The sequence below is a fragment of the Sceloporus occidentalis genome, unplaced genomic scaffold (genome assembly GCF_023333645.1).
Source record: "Sceloporus occidentalis isolate IW3139 unplaced genomic scaffold, rSceOcc1.0.p SCAF_214, whole genome shotgun sequence".
Classification (NCBI taxonomy): Eukaryota; Metazoa; Chordata; class Lepidosauria; order Squamata; family Phrynosomatidae; genus Sceloporus; species Sceloporus occidentalis.
The window spans coordinates 1088454-1100573 of record NW_028317194.1 but is presented as its reverse complement, the minus strand read 5'-3'; the positions used below and the strand labels follow the sequence as shown (position 1 = coordinate 1100573).

At 43.2% G+C, this 12120-nt stretch overlaps 1 protein-coding gene across 2 annotated transcripts in view; it reads right to left on the bottom strand.

Annotated features, from left to right (window-relative positions):
* LOC149277458 (ATP-binding cassette sub-family A member 2-like) overlaps nucleotides 1-9489 on the bottom strand; it is a 28651-nt gene extending 19162 nt beyond the window's left edge. For both annotated transcript variants that reach the window (XM_089502936.1, XM_089502937.1), the window contains exons 1-2: nucleotides 9424-9489; nucleotides 3322-3415 (exon numbers count right to left, since the gene is read on the bottom strand). In XM_089502936.1, coding sequence (XP_089359062.1) covers nucleotides 3322-3415; nucleotides 9424-9489 — 160 coding nt within the window. The remainder of the gene's footprint in view (nucleotides 1-3321; nucleotides 3416-9423) is intronic.
* Nucleotides 9490-12120: the final 2631 nt, after the last annotated feature.

Below are 12120 nucleotides of genomic sequence, written 5' to 3'. Positions count from 1 at the left end.
AACCAAACAACATTTTTTGTATTATTTTTTTTTTTTTAACCTTGCATGCCCTCGCCTCCAAGCAGTAAAAAAAAATGTAATTATCTGAGACAGTGATTTATTTCTTGCATCCAATTTTTAACCTTACATATAACCCATACTCCTGCGCTGCAACCCTCTTCCTTCGATAAACTTAGACTCCTACGATCCTCCACCTGAGCTGGTGTCTCCATGCGCAGCCCTGGCTGATCTACCATTCTGCTTACCAGGTCGCCCCAACTTATCTCACGTCTCTTGATAAAGACAATTTTTTTTTCACATGTCCAGAAAGGAAAAACTTTGCCATTGTTATTGGGGGAAAATAAATCTTATTGCTTCCATGCCAGCTAAACATTGTGATCAGGCAAGCGAGTAGGGGGGGCTGGAAGAGCGGGCTTCATTGATTTCAAATCGAAATATAGTTAAAGGGGATAAAGAAAAGAGAAATCTAACAAAAGACTTCTCTCTGCCATAAAGCAATCAGCGCAGTGAGGTTTACAAGCAGTGGGCGTCGGCCAAATGTCACATGACCATCAGCAATGGGGACCTGCAGGCCAGCTAATGGATTTAAGCAATATATTTTGAAAAAAAAAAAAAATGAAAAAAAAAAAAGTACTTTGTTTAATACTCTAAAGGGGAATTTTGTAAAAATAATTAAAAAAATGAGCAAGCATTGAATGGGGCCCCGGGACACAGGGGCCCCCTGTAAATAAATTGTTGGTCTATGGATCTAGTGATGTCATTTGCTTTCTTGTCTTCTCTTACAGATCACAAGGTCTACTTAACACGGAGACGAGAGAAAGCAGAAGGAAAGCAGGTCTACGGGGGGGGGGGGGGGGGTATTGCGACACCATCCCGGAAAAGCTTTGCTGGGCCCAGACCACGAGAAGAAACCGCTTTACAACTTACAAACTGCAGCATGCGATGTGGAGTCGGGCAATGGAGATGAGGAACGAAAAGAACAACGTGTTTGAAGAAATCGGGAAGAAAATAAAATAAAAATAAACAAATATTCACAAACGTTGACGTTCAATGACAAGATGAACACGGCTTAAACACATGAAAACGAGAAATCAGTTAATATTAAAAAAAACCAAAAACACAATAAATTAAACATTTACGGTATTTCTCCTAAATGTTATTCCTCGGGGAGGTAGAATGAGATTTAAAGCTGCTGTTCCACTTAAACAAAATATGAATTGTGCTCTCTTGTAATGTTACGCAAATAAACCTTCACAGATCTGCCTTTTCATTCTTTCCATAAAAGGGTTAATCACTTAAAACAACACAGTATTAAGAAGCCCCCTCCCCCTGCTTTTGTGTCACATGACAATTAAATATTCCTGGCAAAATTATGAAAAAGGAAAATTATTTTTTACAAGATTAAAGAATTATTTCGGAGAAGGCTTCGGACATTTAGCAGCGCGAGGGATGGTGTTTCTAATCAGGCATTTAGTTATAAAAGAGTTAAATTCACAAAATGTCATCAGGTTTATAATTCTTAATTTTATTTTTTTTTAAGTTTTTGAGCAGAAAGTTACTCAAATAAATAAAAATCAGTTAATTAAAACCAAACATCAACCAAGGATTCCTATTGGCTATGAGGATATGGTCATGTGACCAACAGGAGTGCTTTAAACATTGGTTTGTTCTGGGCAATGCTTTTTATTCCTCTACTTTTAGCAAAATATTATTTATCGTTCTGTCCAAAAATGCAACAAAACATCTTTAAAAATAGATTGGTTTATTCATCACTTAAGGGTGACAACCAAATAAAATACGGAAGCCGCAGCACCAGCCGCCTATCGGTTCCGAAATCATTCAATCTCATAAATGTCAATATAACCCTTTAAATGGATACAAATTACAGCTCAGTAATTGAAAAACAAAAAAGAAAAAAAATCTTACAAAAAAGGACAGTAAAATATTTGACCCCCCCCCCAAAAATAATAATATACAGACTAATGCCTGATGTAGATTAATACAGAATAATATAAAACATACAATAAGATAAGAAAGTAGGGGAAAAAAAATAGAAATTCTCAAAAAGCCATTTCTAAATTAAAAGTTTTAAGTGAAGGAAACCCGCCAGGGCACTTAAAGGGTTAATAGTGAGGTCATCCTTTTTTCTTTAAAAAAAAAAAATATTTTAAAGCGGTGCGGGGAAATCAGATTTGCAAAGTAGCAATGGTTGAAGATATATTTATATATATTTATACATCAGCTCGGACAGCCAGGAAGGAACATGCAGCTTTTTTTTTTAATCAATTATCTGATTAAATTGCCTTTTTTTTTTGCAAAATTACTGCAGATAATCAAAATAAAATTGGGCAACGCGTTTCTCGCATCGGCCAGAAATCATTTTACTTTAATTCCGTAAACTGTATTACAATAATTATAATGACCAAGCTGAGGCGTAATCCGCTGAATAATTACACAGAAAAAGCTACAGGGGAATTTCCAGATTCTATCATCTTAAATGTAACCGAAGGAATACAGAACCCCAGCATTTTACTTCATACTATTTTTATTATTTTTATTTTAAAAAATACCTGGGGAATTTTTTTTTTTTATTATATATATATATATATATATATTTAAAAAATATGGCTATTTTTTTCCCTATTTCCCAGCATGCCTTCCCCTGATTGGCTGTTTCTTTGTAACCTTTTACATTATTATTATTATTATTATTTAGGAGAGAATAGGATTTGTACCCTTGAACCCCCCCCCATACAGTGAGTTCCATGACAGCTCAACTTATTAAAAGCCATAAACTTCATTCATTCATCTCTTTCTATTGTTTTTTTTTTTGCTGTTGATTAATGTACAGTTTTCTGCGAGGGGGGGGGGCGACGTGACATTTAATCACATTATAGAAATTCCCTGCGCGCACAAAGCTGATCAATAGATCAATATGTTTGTTCTTTGCTATACTGTAACAAACTATTAACCCTGCGCATGGACGCCGGGAAGAGATATTCTTTTTTTATTGGACGGAGAGATTAAATGAAACGGCTTTCTGTTCACTCCAGTTGAGTGAGTGGGTTTTTTAGGCTACCGGGAGAGTGATAGATAAGAGGAACAGCCTCCCAGCAGAAGTGGTAGAGAGTAATACAGTGAGGGGATTAAACATGCATGGGATACACATACGGCTCCTGAATCTAAGACGAGACCGACGACTGATTAAGGTTTGAAACGGGCGACTAGACGGGGGCCGAATGGGGCCGATCTTATTATGTGATGTCATCCATGATGCTAAAATCTCTCTAATAACATATTGACGGTTTGCACGGCGCTTACCTTCCTTCACAGGGATTGTCGGCTTCTTCTGCCGCAGGCCAAGGAGTATGAAGAACAGGACCAGGGGGATGAAGATTTCAAATGCCAGCACCCACTGAAAAAAATAAAAGGGACGGTAATAACAGATGACATCATAATCACAGTTCTAACGTATCAAAATGTATCAAAATAAACGCAACCACAGACAGAACAAAACATATCTATTCAGTTCAAAATATTATTTATTAATAATAAAAATTCAAGTGTAAAATAAAATACAAAAAGATAATTTAATCAAATTTTATCTGAGAAATCTGTGTATAAAACATGAATTTTAGTGAAACTATTAAAAAAAAAATAATTGTATTTTTATTAATATATAATTTGAACCCAATTTATTGCACACTAATTACATGCCGCTGCTTACAAATATATCTATTTTAACATAACATAGACCAGTATTTTGTTTTGGTTGCTCAGGTCTGCCCATAAGAGCTTGCAATCTATTTCTAATCGTAGTCAGGTACGCTTTGCGTAGTAGCAGTTCATGAGTGAAAGGGGTAGCGTTGCCCCCCCGCCAGTGGCTGTTTCTGGGGCAATCTGTTTGTTTTGCCCCTTGGCTCACGGATCCCTACTAGATCCATCTACGCGCGCGGACACGGATCGCCCTGTAAATAAATCCACGATGGGTCCGCGATTCGCCGGGATTCCCGTCCAACTCCAAACAATCAATAAAGGTTCATTAGACTAATAATTAAACGGTGAAATCCGCACAAGCCCCCGAGATTAATCAAGGTGAACGCAGAGTGATTGATAAGATGACAGATCAAACGCCATGATGGGGGTGGGGAGGAAAAAAGGCAAAATCTGCATCAATCACTCTATCCACTGCGGCAGAGAATGCGTCGGCCGGCAGAAAATGGAGGGCCTATGGAACGGGTGGAAGACCGACCTAGCGGCAAGCGGCCCTGGTGGCCAAAACAATATTGTATGAAACGGCCTTAATTTATACTAAATAGTAAATGTAGGTCGTCGAGAAAAAACAAACAAGAAATGTGTTATTATTACACAACGTGTGTTATTGTATGATGTATTACACAACAGGCGATGGCATTCCGTGTTTCACACGCGTCTGGTTTTGGGTTGCTGTGTGATGCAACACGGTGCGCGATGTCATCGATGGATAGAGAATGATGTCCTTCAACAGATTTTCCGCCAGATCGGCCCCCATTCGGCCCCCGTCCAGTCTCCCATTTCAAACCTTAATCAGTCGTTGGTCTCGTCTTAGATTCAGGAGCTGTATGTCTATCCCATGCAAGTTTAATACCCTTGCTGTATTACCCTCTACCACCTCTGCTGGGAGGCTGTTCCGGTTATTCACCACCACCACCTCTTCTGCTGATAAAATGAAGTATCATAGAATGCACCAACAGCTCTAGGGAGAAATTAGGGAGCGAGAAAAGACAGAAAAAATCATTTCTGTTTCTGATCTCCTAACCGGTTCGTTCCCGAGGTTTATAACCCCGATGGTTACTTTGTAACAATAATAATAACAATAACAATAAATAATAATAATAATTATAAGAATAACAATTGTTATCAAGCATCCTGATTGGCTGTATCCCTGGCCAGGGGTAATATATCCCCACCCCCAGTCACGCAGCGCATGGCACGGGAGGCATTAAACTGGCCGGCTGGTACCCGGGGCTGGGGGTGTTTATCAGACAAAGCTATGAAAGCAGCAGATGTTACGAGGACTCTCCGTACCGCGGCTCCAGGATGATCCGGGGCCAATTTCCACCCACAAACCGGGTGACGGCGACAGCGAGGCTCTGCCCCCCTCCCGCCCCTTCCATCTGGACAGACTCCGCCAACCAGAACAGATAAACCCCGGGAGGGCGCGGACCGGGTGACCCAGTTACAGGGCATCAGCGCAGCTGGGCATTAACTGCGAAAATAACTCCCGTCGTACCCAACGAATCTCTTCTATACAATATATTGGTCTGGGTGACTTTACTGAGAGGGTGGTAGATGAGTGGAACAGCCTCGCCGCAGAAGCGGTAGAGGGTAATACAGTGAGGGTATTAAACATGCATGGGATAGACATACGGCTCCTGAATCTAAGACGAGACCAACGACCGATTAAGAGAAACGGGCGACTAGACGGGGGACATACTGATGAAACCTACATTTTATAGTAAGCATATTTATTCCTCACGCGTTTCGCTCGTCATGTGACCAAAGTGGTTCACAGCGAGGAATTTAATCCAACAACAAAGTTTTAAATATATATATATATAATTCTTTTTGCTTCTACCGACGGCCATCCCTCCACGGCAGCTGGTATCGTGCGCCAATGCGAAACGCGTGGGTTTTTTTTTTGGTTTTTTTTGTACACAACAAGCAAAACAAGTAGCTGATTCATAGAGTATTCGCGGGGGTCGGAGAAGCGGCTAGTAAACATCTCCAGACAAAACAGCGAGGATTTGTGCACAAAAGACAAATATATTCCTATAACCCCTCCGCGCCCAGCACTATTGTGGGATAAAAACAAACAAACCTCGTGACCGGTTTTTGGTTATTTTACGGGAAATCCTCAATATTTCCTTTCTATATTTTTTTCTAATAGTTTCATTAAAAGTGAGAAATCAAACATTTATAATTCATCATTAATTCCGACCTAAAATATGTGAGATTTTAAATTATTTTTAATGAAATAAATAAATAAAAATATTAACCCTTTATGAAAAGCTGTAGATTTGTTTTTAATAATAGGCAGCCCCGCTTTATTTCAGGATCTGTGCTTCCTACCCCACAGCTGCCTCCAAATACCCGCCGGAGAGCAGTGCCGGGTATCTGGACATTCAGACTCCCAGCGCGTTTCACCTGCGAGTCTGAACTCAGCAGCGCCCTCTACGTGCAGCGCTCGCTTCTTAAAGGGACAGGCACCCATTCATTTGGCATTCTTATCGCGTGTACGGTCCGGCACGGCGCATGTTCTATGTTCTGAGCCAGAAGGTGGTGAATCGCATGCAACGAGTCCTGTAACACCGCGTCCTGCGTCTCCGTTTGGGTTAATGATTTATCACGAGGAAGAGGAAGTAAGCAGAGAAGCTCAAAGGACTAATGTCAGTCGTTGGTCCTGACTTTGATTCAGGAGCCATATGCTTATCTCATGCATGTATCTCTCGCTGTATTAACCTCTACCACTTCTGCTGGGAGGCTGCTCCACTTACCTACCACTCTCTCAGTAAAAAGATTTAATAAAACATATAAAACGTGTATACGATCTGCCGATTGGCGCAGATTTTAGGTTACGTTTTTAGATTGGAGTTTTATGATGACATCACAGGCGTCATTTGTTCCGGTCGCTCTGCGAGCTGCAGGCTGATTGAATTATATGCCTGTCGCCGCTCGATACATTGACAGCCGTCGCGTAACCGAACAAAACTGAAAATTCCATCGATGGGAGAATTTAACGCTTTTAGAACTTTCTTCATTATCATAACCATAGCGACGGTGAGCGGCCAGACCTGGCGCAGAAACAGTCCGTTAATCCTCAAAAAAAAAATAAAAAAAATTGCTGCGTTAGTAATTATTCAGGGAATGCTTAATTGTCATATGATGCAGAAGCAGACAGTGATAGACTGTTGCTATAGAAACTGTAGCTTCTTAAAATGTTACTTTGTTACTTTCATCTGATTGATGGATTTTTTTTATTCTGAAGGGTTAATCACAGCGCACGAGAGAGCAACTCATTCTTGGCTAAGTGGGACAGCAGCTTTAAAATCGGTCCCGCATCGCCCAACTAAACGTCTGCCCCATGAAGCGATACCCCCGCGGGAAATAAAGAGTTAACAAACGGGGTTCGGAAGCTGGCAGAGAAGCAAAAAAACATAAAGCCGGTTATTAATCTCGGGGTATTTAATAGCGATCTCGGCGGACGCCCCAGCTGCCCAGGGTCTAATTATCATTGTTTATTAACAAACACGTGCGGCCCTCCGCGGACACAGAGCGCTAAACTTACGACACAATTAACACAGACGATGGGGGCGAAAAAACACGAGCAGGAACCGGGGGGGGGGGTTCTGTTTGACTTACGGGGAGGAAATATTAAAGTGCAGCACGGAGGCATCTATGATCTCAGACTCACCAATGAACACGCAGAATTCCCAAATCTACGATGTATTCCCCGGGCGTGGGGTTTATTGACCCCGTTTAGTTTATAAAGCCGTTTCCTGCTGTTTCTATACACATTATCGGGGCTTTTAGGGCCGTAGAACCCTGCGATACCCTCATACCCAGCAAACATTCCGAGCTCCTAGAAAAGAGAGGCATCAGGGGAGGAGAGAAGGACATCAGGGGAGGAAGGAGAGGACAGCTTCTCCCCAAAATGTGCATATGTTCTCAGAAGGCCACACCCCTGAGGATCCCACCACACCTCCCCCTAGGAACCACCACACCCCTGCTTATCTCTCCCGGTGGCCGATGGGGGCTGCACGAACCTCTATGTTCTCGAGGTTAGACGCATCGCAGCAAAACCGGCAGATTTCGGTTTGTATTCAGGCAGAATCCGGAATGAGCGTCTTTCTGGAATAATCTGCAGGGGCCGCCTTCTAACAACCGCTAAATTATTATTAGATGCTGCTTGAGGTCTAACAAGTGAGGGCCGGCGAGGTACAGCGAGGGGCCAGATACGGCATTATTTGATAAGAGGCTCTGCGGCTCTTAACGGATTCTACCGGATGCAGGCGGCTCGGCTCGTTTTGGGAGGAGACATAACGGCCGCAGCATCCTAGGGGGACCCGATGCATTTATTTGCCCCATGCCTGGGGTAAAATTTTTGTCTATGGTGGACTAGCAGGAAGCGTAGAACGTTAGGTGTTCCAGAAACCTCATCTGTTAATCGTCGATACTTAAAGGGTCTCCGATCTGGAACGGGCCGACGTGGACACGCGAGATATAAGGGGTCATATGATAAGAGGGCCGTCTTTATCGGGCGGGGGGGGGGGTGATGACACATTCAGCACCTTCCAGAAGTCGCCGTGACTAATCGCCAGCTCTGCGTATAAATAACTCGCTATGCGGGGGGGGGTCGGTTATTGGATCCGCTGCATCGAAAGGGTTAAAGATGATAAGAGATGGATTGTTTTATTCTGTAAGCGGCTGATGTGAACACGGGGGGGGGGGTATCTGTATCGGGGTAACACCCCTGCAAAGGGGGGGAATTATCTGTGCCCCCCCCCGCCGGGGACGCTGCCTCCATACATTCCCCTGAATTGCGTTAAATCGCCAAGAGGGAATCGGACGAGAATGTTCGTATTAAAAAAAAATAATAATAATAAATAATAAATAATAATAATAAACGTTCTCCGACATTTTTTTTTCCAGAACTCGGTCGGTTGGCGCACGTATCTACTACCTACCGATTCCGCCGGACTTTGGGGGGTTTGTGATTATAAATCACCCCCCCAATTTATTCTCCTGTTATGGGTGGGAGTTGACTCCATGGACGCCCCACGGGAAGGGACTGCTACGGCCCCTGGGACCCCTTCTGGACCCTTCGCCCGTCTGCGGATTTCTTATTGACCTGTGCAATTGCCCCCCAAAAACAGCTACTGGGGGGGCATTAAATGAGGCTCAAAGGGTCCGATTCGCCCCCCCTATAAATTTGAGGTGGTCAGTCTGCGGAGTCGGTCTCACCTCATAACCTTTAACCCTTCTTGAAGCCAAAACAGGGGGGAGGGGCCCCCCTACTCACCGTCGGAAGGTCCTCACGCAACCCGGATCCTTAACCTTCAAATGCCAGGTTTGGTCTGCGACGCATTACCCCCTCTGCCCCCCCCCCACTTAACCCTTAACGCTGCAGAGGGTTAATCAATCCATCCTATTCCGCGCTAGAATGTTCGCATAATTCCTTAACCCTTTGCGTGCCAACTGGCTGACCAACACATAATAGCCGGTGCCTGGAGATCACGCGCTCTTAACCCTTCAAAAGCCAGGTTGACGGGCAACGCAGCGCCTCCGGCTCCAGGAAGGGGTTAAAGGAGCGCACCGCAGCCCCTAACGCTCGGAGGCTCCATACCGTCCCCAAAACCCAGCCGCAGCGCTGAGAATACTCACGGGGCTTCTCCGCTTCAGGGCGACGTTCTTCCAGAGCAGGAGGTGCAGCTGGTGGAGGAATCCCATGGCTTACAGATTCAGATGCCCCCTTTTCTGCCACCTGCCTGCCCCCCCGTCCACCTTCTACCCCCCCCACACACTACCACCTCTTCCTGGATAATTTTTTCTATGGGGAGGAATAAATCGGAGATCCGAGCGCCGATCGAAATCCCATCAACAGTCCAGAACCTGGAATCTTCACGCCTTCATCTTCAACGCTCTTTTTCGCACCCGCCGGGAATTTGTCCGTATAAAGGGGGGGGGGCAGCCGCTTACGATCCGGGCCCCTCTATGGTTCATATACGGTATATAGTTGTCTACATTTCAACAGCAACACAGCAGAGGATTGTGGGAAGTAAAAGAGGGGGGTCTTTCGGTGGCTGGCGGATGCCGGTGGCCACGGTTGCCGAAGGGTCTGGCGCCGGCGGGTTGACCAACCGCTCGCCCTGCGCCGTCCGCTTCGGCTCTACGGTCTGGATGGCGATCAGCTGTGTTTTGATCCGGCTGCAGCCTCCGCCTCCTCCTCTGCTGCATTGAACTGAATCGCCTGCCAATCTCTCCAGGCTCCTCCTCCTCTTAAAGCCGCAGAGCCCTCATTTCTGAAACAAGAACATTCCCATTAATAAAAAAAACCCCATCATTGCAAGAAAAAAATTTATTTGAGAAAATACACCCCCCCCACCGCACACGCGTGTTCGATATCCAACATTTATCACATTTCATTCGCTGGGAGCCAAACGGTTAATCATTGATGTTCTATCTGCGAGTGTTCTAGATTCTCGCACTGAGGGCGGCTTCGTTATAAACAGATAAGGGGATAGATTTATGGACAGGTTACTTTATAAGGATATTTTCAGGAGAAGAAACCAAAGCTCTCGTCACAGACACTCGTTACAATTCGGAAACAAAGTAATAGTTTGTGAAAGTGGCGAGAAAAAGTACACAATGTAACAGCTTTGGCAAAAAAAACAAACAAAAGTGCCAGCTAATTAGATTGTAAGCTCATGCGCGGAGGCCCTCAGGAGCCCACCATTCTGGCTCACGGGCCGGGTCCTCAACTCCTGCTGTATCTGTCTGTGTAAACGTATCAAATAATAATAATAATAATAAATAATAGTAGTAATAATAATAATATTGCAGAGAACTGCACGCCGCCTACACACGAAGCCACTAAGAAAACGGAGCGCTGGAAGAAAGCGGCGGTTTAGATTTGAGAAAAGCCCCCTAAGGTTTCCTGTTGTTCAGAAAACCCTTTGTTTCACCCAAACAGGTATTGGGGCGCCTGTCACACACGCGCGGCGACCTGCGTTCGGGGGTCTGGGGCTGATGAATAGCCCTCGGGCTGGAAGTGATATCAGAGACCTGACCCAGTGAGGCCAAGACACGGAAATAAAGCAGATCGTGCGCCGGGGTTTATTGCTGCAATGAATGAGTTATCATGCAGTCATTCTGGACTTTGAGCTGCGCAGGAGCCAATAAACCCAGCGTTTAAAGGGACAGCTTTGATGCATGGGGGTTAAATTGGGTCTAGCTATAGGGGTTTAAATAGTTGGAGATATAAGGGGTTAAATACTTTCATGTATGGAGGTTTAATTGGGTTTAGCTATAGGGGTTTAAATGGCTGGAGATGCAAGGGGTTAAATATTTTGATATATGGAAAGTTTAATTGGGTCTAGCTATAGGGGTTTAAATAGTTGGACATATAAGGGGTTAAATATTTGATGTATGGGGATTTAATTGGGTGGAGATACAAGGGGTTAAATACTTTGATGTGTGGAGGTTTAATTGCTTTTAGCTATAGGGGTTTAAATAGTTGGAGATACAAGGGGTTAATTACTTTGATGTATGGAGGCTTAATTGCTTTTAGCTATAGAGGTGTAAATAGTTGGAGATATAAGGGGTTAAATACTTTTATGTATGGGGGGTTAATTGGGTTTAGCTATAGGGGTTTAAATGGTCGGAGTAAATAAGGAATTTACTCCGCCCTCTAGTGGACACTCCGTGTATCACAGCGCCTCCCTGCCTGCCTCCTCCTATCTACAGAAAGCTTTACATTTACACATACACACTATCTTGACTTTAAAGCCTAGTCCTGGCACGTATACCTCTCATTACCCCAGTTTATCCTTTTTTTTTCACATGGAATGGTTTTTATTTTAATTGCATTTGTTTTGTGTATAAAACGTGCAGCATCCGTGGAGTTTTATTTGCATGGGGTGGGGGCAGAAAACTGAAACTTTTTCTGTGGCATGAACTTCAAATAAAGTCTTTGTCTTCTCTCAGCAGATTATTGCGCGTATGGTTATGGAACTGCGTTATACAAAAGGTGTCCTCTAGATTGTAAACTCACATGCCAAGCCCTCTTTCCCTAATGTATTTCAGACTCCTTGAATGTAGGGACTGTAAAAAGTGCTGCAGAAATGCTATAGAAATAATAATATTATTAACACATTAAGATTATAGTTATTTTTTATTTATTTATTTATTATTATTATATTTTTATTATCATTATTATTATTAACAACAATAATAATATTAATATATTATTCGTATTATTATTATTATTAATAATAATATAAATAATAATAATAGTAATAATAATAATATAAAGCAGTAGATGGCTTTACTGTTCCTTTAAGGTCTGGCGAGGAGGCTGCT